Source organism: Onychomys torridus, chromosome 5, assembly GCF_903995425.1.
Source record: "Onychomys torridus chromosome 5, mOncTor1.1, whole genome shotgun sequence".
Lineage (NCBI taxonomy): Eukaryota > Metazoa > Chordata > Mammalia > Rodentia > Cricetidae > Onychomys > Onychomys torridus.
In genome coordinates, this window is record NC_050447.1 from 50,398,411 (window position 1) to 50,412,974 (window position 14,564).

The 14,564-nt window shown below is 46.7% G+C and overlaps 1 protein-coding gene across 4 annotated transcripts in view; it reads left to right on the plus strand.

Annotated features, from left to right (window-relative positions):
- The window catches only part of Zc3h18 (zinc finger CCCH-type containing 18), a 42,257-nt gene that overhangs the window by 17,573 nt on the left and 10,120 nt on the right, over window positions 1–14,564 (plus strand). For all 4 annotated transcript variants that reach the window (XM_036187815.1, XM_036187816.1, XM_036187813.1 and 1 more), the window contains 7 exons: window positions 3,189–3,337; window positions 3,640–3,732; window positions 4,476–4,633; window positions 6,770–6,887; window positions 8,353–8,615; window positions 13,238–13,429; window positions 14,245–14,370. In XM_036187815.1, the coding sequence (XP_036043708.1) occupies window positions 3,189–3,337; window positions 3,640–3,732; window positions 4,476–4,633; window positions 6,770–6,887; window positions 8,353–8,615; window positions 13,238–13,429; window positions 14,245–14,370 (1,099 nt within the window). The remainder of the gene's footprint in view (window positions 1–3,188; window positions 3,338–3,639; window positions 3,733–4,475; window positions 4,634–6,769; window positions 6,888–8,352; window positions 8,616–13,237; window positions 13,430–14,244; window positions 14,371–14,564) is intronic.

A 14,564-nucleotide genomic window follows, 5' to 3' on the forward strand; every position in this document is an offset into this window, starting at 1 on the left:
AACAAAAAAATCCACAAGTAACACTGTCCCGCTCAGCCTCTGAGTCTCCCCCTTCTGCTTCTTAGCACACTCAGAAGCAGATGATCATACTATTCTAAAATACCTTTTTTTTTTTTTTCATTTATTTCTAATTAAGAAATCAAGTTTGTAGGGGGCAGAGTATGTATGTATGTGGAGCTCAGGACAGTCGATAGGAGTGGACTATGGGGATCAAACTCAGGTGATCAGGATAGGTAGACAGGGCACTTACCCTGCTAAACCATCTCACTGGCATGCTTCCTTTTTCTTCCTTTTTTTTTTTTTTTTTAATTATGGAAGTAATATTTACTGACAGTAGACCAAGTAAAAGGTAGGGGCTAGGGATATAGCTCAACAATAATATACTTCCCTAGTATGCACAAGGCCCTGAATTCCATCCTGGTGGTGAGGATGGTGTACCTTGAAGGCATTTCTCCACAGTCCCAGCAATAATAGTCTATGTGCCTCACCCCCATGAAAGGGAGTTTACCTGTATAAATGGGATTCCTTCATCATTTGTCCAGCGTTTACAGGATATCTGCTTTGGCTATGTATTGGGATGGCTGTTCTTTTTTTTTTTTGAGCTGAAGATCAACTCTGGGGCCTTGCGCTTGCTAGGCAAGCCCTCTACCACTGAGCTAAATCCCCAACCCGGGATGTCTGTTCTTGTGGTCAAGGGTTAAGAACACTATCAGCAGGGACCTAACTTTGCTCCCTAAGAGCTGGGTTCTGTCACCCTGACACTTTGTCAGGGATGACACTCTGCACCCTCCTTACTTTTCCTCTGTTGTTTGTTCCTCCCTTCCATACATGTGTTCTATTCTTCTTTCTGCCCAAAGATTTGAATGTGAGATTTGGGTTGTATTTTATTTAGATTTTCCTTTTGTTTTGTTTTGACATTTAAAACAAATACTAAATGCCTACTTACCTACTAACTGAAATATATTTTAAGTATAAATCATATACTTGATACTTTTTTGTATTTTCTAACTTGCTATAGTGAGCTTTTGTTACTCTTTAAAGATTTATTTATTATGTATATGGTGTCTTGCCTGCATGCATGTATGCCTGCACACCAGAAGAGGGCACCAGATCTCATTACAGTTGGTTGTGAGCCACCATTTGGTTGCTGGGAATTGAACTCAGGACCTCTGAAAGAGCAGCCAATGCTCTTAACCACTGAGCCATCTCTCCAGCCCCCATTTTGTTACATTTTAATTACATAAACAAGGTTGAGAAGTACATGACTTAGAGAGTTGATCATGAAGAAGTGGATGGTGTTTGTCTTCCAGGGTTCAGAGGTTCAGATCCCTGTACAATGAGGCTTCCAGCCTCTTTTAACTTACATGTGAATCCTTAAACAGTTTTAGGAATGAAAAAAAATGTCATTTTTGTGTTTGCAGGGAAACAATATTGAGTATATTTTGTACTTTATATCAGTATGTTCTTACTTTGTGTTGAGTTGTTTTTAACTCAGGCTTCAGTAGTCATGGTATTTAAAGATGAAACTCGCCTCATTTCATGATTTGTTAGCAAAAATGTTCAACTGGGATATCTGTTTCAAATTGAGTATAGCTTTCATTTATTTATTGATTGATTGATTGATTGAGCTGAGGATCGAACCTAGGGCCTTGCGCTTGCTAGGCGAGCGCTCTACCACTGAGCTAAATCCCCAACCGAGTATAGCTTTTAATTATTTAAGATTATATATATTAAGCCAGGTGGTGATGGCATACACCTTTTAATTTCAGCACTCAGGAGGCAGAGCCAGGTGAATCTCTGTGAGTTCAAGGCCGGCCTGATCTACAGAGAGAGATCTAGGACAGGCACCAAAACAACACGCAGAAAACAAAACAAAACAAAACAAACAAAACAAAAACCAAACCAGATAATATATATTAAGCTAGGAAATGTGCTTAAATCTTAGATGCTTCTAATAGTGTATACATAGGACTTATTTTGGGAGGGGGTGATGCTTTGTACATCTGAGACACTGAGCATTTTGCACTGGAAATTGAGTGGCTCCCTTGAGTAGTGCTGGGGTTTAGCTGATTATTGATGAGCAAAGTGTAAAAGCTTTGGTTGATTTGATAAATTAAGTAGCTTAATTTATCACATATTTTTGTTTGTTTTAAGTGATTTATTTATTTTTATTTTACTTGCATTGGTGTTCTGTGTATCTGTGAAGGTGTCAGATCCTCTGGAACTGGGGTTCTGGGGTTATAGACAGTTGTGACTTGCCCTGTGGGTGCTGGGAATTGAACCCAGCTCCTTTGGAAGAGCAGCTGGTGCTCTTAACCCCTGAGCCATCTCTCCAGGCCCCTCTTATTCACACATTTTTTAAGGACCAGAAATAATCCAATAGTTTGGAGAGGGCTACCCTGGGACAGCGTCAACAGAGATCTGGTAATATTTGTGCCTCCCATTGATTTCTACCTCACCATAGTCAAAATAAATGTCCAGGCACCTGCTGAAGCCCCTAGAGGGTCTAGTGTTGCCTCTGCCCTTAGCTCTAGAGACTGTCTGCCTTCTCTGCCTTAATCAGTGCTCAGATAGTTGATGTGCCCAGGTGTCCTATAGTATCCATGGGAGATGGGATCCAGAATGTCCAGGGATGCCAGATCTGAGGCTCTCCAAGTCCCTATTACAAGATAGTGTAATATATACCCTCCTGTAATTTAAGCCCTCTTTAGGTGACTTACAATCCTGCACACAGTATAAATAAGGCCTTTTAATACCGTATCATTTAAGGAGTAGAAACACAAAAATGTCTCTACAGTGTCTCCGCATGTTCAGTGCAACACAAAGAATATTTTATCTGTGGGCGGTGAATCCATGGATATAGAACCTGCAAAGTGACTGAATAGGCCCTGGGAGTCCAAGCAGGGACTCTCATCAAGGGAATGGTATCTCATGGAAGTACCTGGCTTGACCCATTGGCCCAGACCTGCCCTGCTCACCTCTGTAGGACTGTGGGACACCTGTGTCCACAGCAGGAGAGGTAGGCTGGGCTGTTATTGGCCTGAGGCTCTCTGGGCGGAGGCCCAGTGACCTGTGGGAGCAGGAATGGGTTGATGGGTGCTTCCCAAATTGTCAGAAAGCAACCCAGCTGCCGCCCTCCAACAGTTGTGCTTTTGGCATCTTTTCTCATTGGACTTTTGTTTCCCTAGGGAACTGCACCTGGGGAATGAACTGTAGGTTTATACACCCTGGAGTGAATGACAAGGGCAACTACTCCCTCATCACCAAAGCTGAACCTTTTCCACCCAACGGTGCCCCGCCTCTTGGACCTCACCCATTGATGCCTGCCAACCCTTGGGTGCGTGAGCTCCTCTTTAGCTGCCACCAGATGGGATACCTGAGTTCTGTCTGAATCTTGGACTAAAGACAAATGTGGTCCTTATAGAAAAGGCATCTTGTACCTGAGAAAGAGTCAAGGAGCACCTTTCAGGGTTCCTTGTGCTTGTGTAGCAGTAGCCTTGGATGTTTCAGGGCACATGGGTGGTTGGGCAGGAAAGCCAGTTGTATGTGACTGGCTGGCTTGTCTTTTAAATATTTTGCCCCATTTCTTAATAGGTTTTTAAGTACTTCCTCAATATTTCTCTTCTTATTTTTTAATAGGGTGGGCCAGTAGTTGATGAAATTTTGCCTCCACCCCCTCCAGAACCCCCAACAGAGAGTGCCTGGGAACGCGGACTCAGACACGCAAAGGAGGTAAGAGTTCCGTGCACTCTGGAAGGAGAGCAGTGGTGCTCCCTCTAGTGGTCCTGGCAGGACTGGCACAGCTTTGATCTAGAGAGTGTGGAAACTCAGTGAGGCCTCGGAAGCTATGGACAGACATTTCTGGGCTTCCTTTAATAGAGAAGGAGAAGTGATATTTAGCCATCTCTGCATGACAGGTCCAGTCACAGGTAAATCTTAGTAGGCCAGAGAACCTCCCTGGACACAGACTTAACATTTTTAGGTGTCGTGGGCAACCCAAAAGATGAATTGTCCCTGACCATTACCTCAGGCAGTGAGACAATCCCTGCCATTCTGTAGGACCTCCTCCCTGTCCCCCTGAGACCCAGTGTCTGCTCTTATTAGCTCTCTCAGGCCTCCTTTTGCTCCCCACTGTGGCTCTCAATACCCACCTTGTATCAGTGTCTGTTAACACCCAGCCTTGTTTTCTCAGTGCCCACGTTGTTCTCTCTTGGGAGATTGAAATAAAGGCCTTGCTTACATGCCTTCTGGGGTCCCTGTGCTAGTCCCAGATGCTCACTTGTGTAAATAAGTCACGCAGACCTGTTTAGACCAGCCTCCTCTGAGGCCTGCAGGAGAAGACTGGAGTCCTGTGTTTGCCCATATCCTTTGGCACTGGTGCTGTACTTTGCTGCAGGTCTCGGGTTCCCTGTGTTCCTCTCAGTGACTTTAGAGGTCTTTATTTTACACTGATGTCTATCTTCTTTTGATGCTAGGTTTTAAAAAAAGCAACCATTCGCAAAGAGCAGGAGCCTGACTTTGAAGAAAAAAGGTTCACAGTAACCATTGGTGAAGACGACCGGGAATTTGACAAGGAAAACGAAGTCTTCCGAGATTGGAATTCTAGGGTCCCAAGAGATGTCAGAGATACAACGTAAGGAATCCTCTGCTTGCCCTTGCCCATTCATGTCCTGTCAGGAGTAGCCACACACAAGTCCCAAGGGTACTGTCTCCACCACTCTGGCTTCTGTGAAGGAGATGCTTAAGTTCCATGCTGGAAGGCTACCTCTGGAGTGCACTCCCAAAGTTCCTACAGGCTCAGTCTATGCCTTTGTCTCCTCACCTCTTCCTCAGTTACTTGGGGAATGAGGTTTTTGTTTGTTTTTGTTTTTTAAAGATACATGTGTATGTGTGTGTGTATCCATGGGGCCAAAAGAGGACGTTGGGTCTAGAGCTGGAGTTACAGGCTGTTGTGAGCTGCCCAACATGAGAACTGAGAACCAAACTCATGTCCTCCGGAAGATCAGCAAGCAAGTGCTCTTAACCACTGAGCTACCTCTTCAGGCCCCTCCTCAGACATTTAATGCTGGTCTTTTAAAAATCTCAACAGAACTGGAAGTGGTGGCGCACACCTTTAATTCCAGCACTAGGGAGGCAGAGGCAGTTGGATCTCTTGAGTTTGAGGCCAGCCTGGTCTACAGAGAGAGAGTTCGGGACAGCTAAGGCTACATAGAAAAACCTTGTCTCAAAAAAAGGAGCAAAAACCCCTCAACAGAGGAGTTATGTGGTTCTGAGGACTACTTTGAGTAGGGCAGGTGCTGGGGGTCTGTGCGTGCTCAGATGGAAATCTGCTGGGAGGGTGAAGAGGTAAATTGTGGTGTATGGCATATAGCTTTGCAGTCTGCGGTTTGCTCACCAAGTTCAGAAGGAGAATTCTAAAAGTAAGCAGCCTACAAATTTTGGTGACTTTAGTTACATCATTACAGTTATTCTACTTTTAGTGAATTGCATACTTCCCCTAGTTTGTAAACTCTCTCACCAGTATGGTGGCGGGATTTTGAAGTGATAGTAGTCAGGTATCCACATTGTTCATGGGGACACTGAGAGAGATGCCACCTTAGTGTGTGTCCCTGGGCCTGCTGTCCCCCTGCACTAGATGAAGCACATAGACTTGTGGAGCTCTTTCAGGTGTTGGCGTGCTTCAGAGGGTGTCTTCTCTGTTGGGGAGTTTCCTTGGCTGGGTTTGTGTCTCTTTCTCACATGAACCAGGCTGACAGGGTAACCATCTAGCCCATGAATGTGCTCGTTGGTTTTTACTTGGGATATGCTTATGTCCCAGGGCAGGATGAACCAGCCAGGTGATAAGGAGTACCCTGTTATGTCTTCTCAATTAATTAGTTGCCTCTTTGTGACTTTCTGGAGTGAGATCTGAATTTCTGGTTGAATGTGTCATTCCCAAGCACCTTCCCTCTGCTGTTGTAAATGCATACTGCCTCCTCATTAGCTAGTGAGCTGTGTGTGAGGACATAGGTTCCCATGTTAAGCTTTTGTCCTGCTTTATTGAGGTGAGTGGGTGGATGGTTGTGTGAATTGGCTCTGTCATAGACTGTTAGGGGGTAGTGTCACAGGATGGCAAATGGAGACAGTTTTGCTGTGTTCCCACCTCTCTGGGCTCATCTTGCCCTGCACACACTGGCAGGTGGTCATAGGTCCCACGGTATCCTAATGCTCAGGGAATTCCTTGATGCTTCTCTCCAGCTTTGTTTTTAAAGGTGTTGTTGTTGTTTTGTATGTATAGATGCAGTGATATATGGTGTGTGGGCAAGAGTGCCATAACACATATGTGGGGGTCAGAGGACAGCTTTGTGGAATTAATGTTTATGGTTTCCCTGGACCAAACTTGAAAATCATCAGGCTTGTGCAGCAAGTATTTCTCCATCTGAGCCATTCTGATGTCCTTAAAGTACTTTTAAGAATATGTTTTTGTCCATTAGAATATACAAATTCTATTTTGTTGAATGTTTTCTCCAGAAATGCATACAGGAGGTTTGTCTTTGTCTTCCCTCGTTGATAGTCCCAGGGCTTTTCCTCCCCAGTGACGGACACGTGCAGTGATAGTGGGTGTCCTAATGCTGACAGCCTTGTGTTCTTGGCTGTGGTGACACCACTTGGTCATGGTGTATTATTTTCATCACGTGGGTTTGGATTCTGTTAGGTTGTCTTTTATGTAGAATTTTTGCTGTAGCATTCTTAAATGATACGATTTCCTTCTTTTTGGCTCTTTTTTCAGACTTGAGCCTTATGCAGATCCTTATTATGACTATGAGATAGAGCGTTTTTGGCGTGGTGGACAGTACGAGAATTTCAGGGTGCAGTATACAGAAGCAGAGCCGTATCATAACTATCGCGTAAGTATGATCCGTATGGTAAAACTCTCCTCTTCCCATAGATGGGGTCTAACTATGTACCTTAGGCTAGCCTCAAATTCATAATCCTCCTGCCTCAGCCATACAAGCAATAGTGTGTACTTTCTTACCTGGCATCAGTCAACCCTTCCTGTGGTGTGTTTCCCTTGAGCTTATTCAGTTAACAAAGTGTATTGAGCCACAGTCCTGAATTTGAGCCCACATTGGTCATGTAGGGAGCCACTGGCTGTGTTTGTGGTAGTCTGATGTCTGGTGGCCTTTCGTGGAATCCGTGTTTTTGCCATGGTTTTGTAAGATTTGCTCGTAAGGCATCAGTGCTGGTTTTCAGGAGACTGTTACCTTTGTGTGTCGCTCTTAGAAATCTCTGAATAACGTCCTTATGTGTAGCACCATTCTTGCCCATCTAGCCTGCTGGTTAAGGATGTGCCTCTGGCTGGCCTTACCATACTGGTCTGGTGTGAAGACTCTCAAGAACCTAGTGTGTATAAAGATCTGTGTGCAGACTGCCCATTCCATCTTCACCGTCGGTCTGCTTTAGGAAAGGCTTATTAAGAGCCCTTGAGCAGTTATGTGCTGTGACTCATATACCAGCCCTGAACTGTGGCAGCCCCAGCAGCCCATAGGTGGTGAGCTGTACAGACTCACACCTATCCCAGAACTACAACCTTACAGCTTCCTCTTGGAGATAGGATACGGGTGCAGGCACTTGTTTCTCTGTTGTATCTAGCGACACGGGTGGCAGGAATAGATAGCACGGGAGTGTGCATGGTGTCCCAAGGTCTGCAAAGGCCCAGAGCCTGTCAGCCGGGCTGTGCCTGAACTGCTTTAATGTTGACTATTAAAGCAGGGAAACAAGTCAGCAGTGGGGGAGTGCATTAGGGGTGCACACACTTCCTTCAATACATTGTTCATGAAGCACTCACTGTGTTGTGAGCTTGCCCACATGGGCAGCCATTGAGACTTCCCTCCTAAGAATGAGCTGGTCCCCCATGGGAGGGCCTGTGGTATAGAGTTCATTCCAGGCTGGTATTGACGAAGTTCTAGATTTATTTGGTTGGGGTAACTTCACTCTTAAGTTGTTTGCATTCCTGTGTTTTTGAACATGTATTGTCGTGTGTGTGTGTGTGTGTGTGTGTGTGTGTGTGTGTGTGTCTGTGTGTGTGTGTCTGTGTCTGTGTCTGTGTCTGTGTATTATGTGGTACTGGTGGTACTGGGAATCAAACTTTTGGACATACTGTGTCTGTGGCTTTCAGATTGGCTCTCACCTGACCCCTCCTGCCTTCGTCTCCTAGTTGCCGGCCTTTGCTGTCAGACACAGCTAAGTTGTCTTAAGGAGACACTTGGGAATAAAATGGCCTCCTGAGAGCATCCTCGTACCTGATCCGTTTTCTCTGCACTTCCACCAATAGTGTGTAACTCGGCATCTATATTTGGCTTTTTAACCCAGGAACGGGAGCGGGAACGGGAGCGCGAGAACAGACAACGAGAACGGGAGCGGGAACGGGAGCGCGACCGAGAGCGTGAGCGAAGGCAGAGGGAGCGAGAGCGGGAGCGGGAGCGGGACAAGGAGCGGCAGAGGAGGAAAGAGGAGTGGGAGAGAGAGCGCGCCAAGCGGGACGAGAAGGACCGGCAGCACCGGGACCGGGAGCGGGACAAAGACCGGGAGAAGGACAAGGAGAAGCCGAAGCCCCGGTCCCCACAGCCACCAAGGTAGACCACCCCAGTTCCCATCCATCAGCATGTCTTGCCCTGTGGCCTCTTCTAAGCTCTTGAGGAAACAGCTCCTTGCTTCCCTGAACCAGCCGCCTGTTAAGGACTTGGTGTGGGTGTGGAGCCGTTCACTGTAGGCTTTGTGTCTGGTTTTTGTCTCTTAAATTGTATTTGCAGAAAGCACTATGGCTGTGCCTCAGTTGCTTTTCCTGTCTGTCTGGTGGTGGACGTTGGGTTGTTGAAACTTTTTGGTTTTGTTTTTTGTTTTTCCAAGACAGGATTTCTCTGTGTAGTTTTGGTGCCTGTTCTGGATCTCACTCTGTAGACCGGCCTGGCCTGGAACTCACAGAGATCCTCCTGGCTCTGCCTCCCGAGTGCTGGGACTAAAGGCGTGCGCTACCGCTGCCTGGGATGTTGGCACTGTTTGACAGCTGTAGGTGTGAACATTTGTGTGCACTTTTGTGTGTGAATGTGGATTTTTCCTTCTTGGTTACCTGTGGGAGGAGCTGCTGGGTCATCTAGTAACTGTTGGAGGACCTGACAGTTTTCCAAACAAGCCACTTTCTCCATTTTTCTCGGACCCTTAACCCATGGGGCTGTCCTGTCAGGCTGAATCTGTCCCCGTACATTCTCTGCAGGGCAGCAGGGGTGGGAGTGGAGAAGTGAGGTGAAGAGTCCAAGGCAGTGCGGATAACATTGTAAACCGCCCAAGTGCATTTTAGGTAGGCTTACCGACCCCTGAAACAATACAAAGACTTGTTGTTTTTATCTGTGGAGCTCCGCCTTGAACTTAGGATCCTTCCTATCTCAGTTTCAAAACTTGTGTGATTCCTGTACTACTGTGCCCAGCTACTTTTGCCGTCCTTTCCACCCATTCCAGAATGCATGATCTGGGGCTGCATTACCTTTGTTGTCATTTGTTACCAGTTCTGTGTCTCTGGGTTCACTGGTTTATGAGTATCGTCAAATACCTTTTCAGATTCTGAGTCAAAGTGGTAGATTGTGGGGAAGTCTTGCTCTGGTCCAGCACTTGCAGTTCAGGACTGGACTTGGGCCTCCTGGTTTGGTCAGTTGGTCAGTAATTTGAGCTACAGGACAGGATTTTGCCCTTGTATTTTTATAGTGTCTCACTGTGTGGTTCTGGCTGTCCTGGAACAGTAAACCTGACTAATCAAGATCTGCCTGCCTCTGCCTCCAGAGTGCTGGGACTAAAGCGTGTGCCACCATGCCCTACCTGCTCCGGGTTTTGTTGATGTCTCATCCAGCTAGCATGTGTTGTCCTTCCGTGTCTTTAGGATACAGGATGGAGAAATGTCAGTAAGAAGTACTTAGATCCCTGGTGTCTGGTGTTATATATGTGGGGCTAGAAAGGAGGACCAGACAGCAAGTGTCAACTTTGAGAAGAGGGCCATACCATAAGAAGTAATGGTAAACCAGGATGGAGACTACCTAGGACTTGCACTTCCGGGGACCTTCCAGAGGGAAGAAGCAGTTATTGAATTGAGAGTTTTTTTAGCCAATAGAAGTCATTCATGTATGGTGGAAACCATTAGCTACTCACATGATAAGTGGACATGAAGAGATGCAGTGGGTACCGCCCACTGAGATGAGGGCACAGTGTATGCAGTGTGACCAGATGGGGCAGCCCTGGGGAAATCTGTACAGTTTCCTGGGAGATAAGCCAAAGTGCATACTCCTCGGGTGTTAGCAGATTGAGGTAGGAGGGAGAAATGAAGGGAAGAACTCAGATGCTGTGAGTTCCCTCTTCCTTCCTGTCTTTATTAGATGTTTAGTCCTCCTTATTTTAGAAGTGACTTTCCAACTATTGCTCTTTATTCTTTGACCCCAGACTTGGCAGCTGTCCAGGCTAGAGTTCCCAGACATGTGGGGTAGCGACTTGGCTCATCAGCAGTTGACTTCCTTGTGCCACTCTTGGCCCATTTGCTGCCAGCCTCGGCGTTGACTGGGGCGGCCCAGCTGACCCTTGCCCCGCAGAGGTTCCAGTAGCCTTAAATGTGGGATTGTGCTGCAGCTGTCCAGAAGGTGACGACCAGAGATCACCTGTGCCGTTCTTTCTTTTCCTCTTTAGAAATCTCTGTGAATGGCAAGTTTGTCCTTGTCCAGCAGCTTCCTGCTCTAGTTCCTGACCAGCATTCCTCCCTTTGGCACATACTACAGCCCTGAAACAGGTCACACTCAGTGAGTGGGCTTTGGGGCACCTCTGGAGAGGTGTAGCCTCCTGTGGTTTTGTGTAGGTCTGATGGGATATCTGGGTGGTTATCCCCCACTAAGAGGGGAGGGAGTTGAACATAGTTTTCTCAAGGTGTCTTGGGAAGCAAAGATACAGCCTATGTCATTCCTGCAGACTCCAAGAGTGGCCCGTCATCACTCAGAGCACCTCGTGTGCCAGCTAGGTGGTGTTAGCCTATCAGCTCAAAAGCTTGACACCTCGATGTATGAGCTTGGTAGTCATAGATGTTCTCTGTCACCAGACTTGTTGACAGTGGTGGGCATGTCAGTCTTGCAGCCTTTTCCTCTAAATGTTCCATGAACATTTTCCTTGGGTGAATTTGGTAATGGATTCTTTAATGATGGTTCATCCAGTCTTTCCTCTGAAAGACCTACCACTAAATATGGGGCTTACATTGGATACCTCTGCCTAAAGCCATTATCATTTCCCATGGTTTCATCCTCATAGCCTCTTATTTGACCTTGATTATTTATAGCCTGACTGAGGACCAAAGCCCACCCCCCACCCCCATCCTTCCCCATACTTGTAGTCCAGATTACCACCTATTACTTACCTGCATGCTTTGGCTTTTTAAACTTCCGATATCTTTTTCTTTTCTTTTCTTTTCTTTTTTTTTCTTTTTTCTTTTTTTTTTTTTTTTTGGTGATTGAACTCATGGTACACACATGCTGGGAAAGCACTCTACCACTAAGCTACATCTCTAACCTCTTAAATACCTTTTAAAGGAAGTTTTGCATCATTGCTATAAAACACATGCCAGATCACATACTTCATGGAGTCACTGGAATAATAACGTCTAAAGTTGAGTCTCTGTAGTAACAAAATTCGGCACGCTGTTGCCACCCTCTCACACGTGGACATGGTGGATAGCCCTCCTCCTTGGAGAGCCTTAAGCCAGCCACTCAGACGAAGATGGTACTACAAGTGCCTAGGTTCAGATGCTCACCCTACAGGGATGAGAAGATCAAGGCCCATCCACAGCACTGTCCTTCACCTGCTGAAAGTACCTACCTGTTCTCAGTGGGACCCAGTGTCTGTCTGTAGGGGTAGTGAAGGACTTCCCACAGAGAGAGAGGCTTGAGTACTTACTTGGCTGCATCCCAAGAAGAGAGAACCCCACGCTTACTAGGGTATTCCTCCCATCTCCCTCCTGTGTGGAAAGGCCGCCCTGGGCAGAGGACCAGTGGAGAGGCTAGTGACCCTGGTGTCTGTCCTTCTTAGTTCAGATGTTTTGTTTTGTTTTGTTTTATAATTGTATTTTATTTTATGTGTATGGTATTTTGCCTGCATGTATGTCTGTGTACTACATTTGTGCTTTATAGTGATTATAGCAGCTGGAAGAGTGTGTCAAAAAATACCCTAGCACTGGAGTTACAGATAGTTGTGAGCCACTAGTGCTGGGGAATATAGAGCAGCCAGTGCTCTTAACTGCTGACAGTCTTGTCAGTCCCTCATCTTAGTTGTTAGAATGAAACCATCTAGGAAGTATAAAAATTGACCCAGTGGCCAGTGACAGGAACTGCTATGTCAGGTTGTTAGGTTCTCACTTCCTTCCTGCATTTATAGGCAGCACCAGATATACCTGGGGCATTAGCTTTGGGGTTAGGGCTGAGATAACAGTGGCACAATCTGCATTTCACATGTCTTGTGGGATAGGCTTCAGCACTAGATATTGCTCTTACCTAGACCCCTCAGCAGGTCATGGTACTGGTACCTGCCACCAACTGGTGACTAAATAGTAGCTCTGGAAGTATCAGTAGGCAGGGTTTTTATTTCCATGGTGGTAGTGCAGCCTTCCTTGATGCCCTTTTCTTTAGCCTCTCTGAGCATTTGAGGCCAGTGCTGTTAGGAAGGAGGGCCTGGGATACTCACTCTTTCCATGCATTAGTCAAGAAGTTCCCTGGCTGCAGTTGAACTAGACTCTTTAAATGTAAAGAAAATGCTTAAAGCATGGTCTTGGTAACTTTTTTAGTTAACAGGAATTTGAAAACACAGTGATTTTTGTTGCTTGCTTTCATGAATATTGCATACCTACTGTGTGCCAACACTAGAAATAAGCATGTTTGAACCAGATGGACTCTATCCCTGTCGGGCACTATAGTTAGAAAGATAGAAATAAGTAATGGCACCCCCTAAAAGTACTATTAGACTTAAGAGAAAATGGGGATGCTGGGGTGGAGATGGCGCTAAGGTTAAGACCATTTCTGGAGGGAACTAACTGAGATTAGAAGGTGTGCTGTGTTAGCTCTTCTTCCGGTATCTCTATAATAAACTCACTGAGTGTGCTGGCTTTCTAATCTCTTTCTCGAAGCAGCATTGCTGGGGAAGGGTAGCAGCAGCCTGAGCATTGAGAACCCCTCTGTGATTCCAGCCGTCAAGCTGAGCCACCAAAGAAGGAGACCACCTCTGTAGGGCCACAGGTGAAGCGAGCCGATGAGTGGAAGGACCCTTGGCGCCGATCCAAGTCTCCCAAGAAGAAACTTGGTGTGTCAGTCTCCCCAAGCCGGGCACGAAGGCGTCGCAAAACCTCTGCCTCATCAGCTTCTGCTTCCAATTCCTCCAGGTAAAGAGGGGACCTGTAAAGATAAGTGGCTTGTTGATGACCACTGGCTGCCAGTTGTGTGTGTGTGTGGGGGGGTCACTACCCAAGGACAGGTCAAGGGGATGTTAGGTGGGACTAATAACAGGAATTGTGGTAGGACTTCACATCCCCAGAACATACAAAAGTAAGAATGGGTGACCCAGAATGGTATAGACACCACTCTGGCTGGCTACTGGAGACATCATCTCTCAGGTAGGGGAGAGGCCTCTCAGATCCTGTAGAAAAGGTGCTAGGCTGCTGACAGAGGAACTGCACGCTCCATCCAGCTCTTCAGAGAGTTTGCCTTAGTGGCTCTGACCTCTAGTGTGAACACATGAGGAAGTGAGTGGTGGGTGATAAGAGCTGTGTCTCCCTGCCTGAAGAGAGGGTTCTGGATGGAGTCTAGGAGGAACCTGAGATGCTAAGAGGAACTAAAGGTATGTGTATGTGGACAGATAGAGGAACACAGCCATGTGAACAGTAGGTCAGCTTGAAAACTCACATATGGCCATGTCCCAACACTCAAACTAGTCTCTAGGTTACCTAGGGACCATGGGTACACCCAGGCCCCCAAGTATTGGTCTCTACAACATTCCACTGTAGGGTGATAGTGCTGCAGTGTGTCTGTAGGTTATCTCAGGATCACCTCCGCCTCACTGTGTTGCTGTACATGTTTGTGAATGTGCTCCTGTTTGTGCTGCCTCTCACTTCACTAAAGAGCAGTGGCTCAGCACACCCCAGCGGGTGGTGGTGAAGGTCACCTTTTCACTGCCTCTACTCTGTCCACTGGCCCCCAGGTCATCTTCACGGTCTTCATCCTACTCTGGCTCTGGCTCGTCCCGGTCCCGGTCCCGGTCCTCATCCTACAGCTCCTATTCCAGCCGCTCTTCCAGACACAGCTCGTTCTCAGGAAGCCGGTCCAGGTGTGTATGTCCCAGCCTCCTGAGCTCCTAGGAGATACAGTGGGGATAGGCATTCTGGACAGATCGAGTGGTCTTGTTTCTCCCTGTAAAACATGGCAGAGTTCCTGGGTGCCTGCTTCCAAAATGGTTTTGGTAAACTACAGACTGAGAAGCAGTTTGGACTGGGATGCCAGTCAGCATACACTGCAGGTACT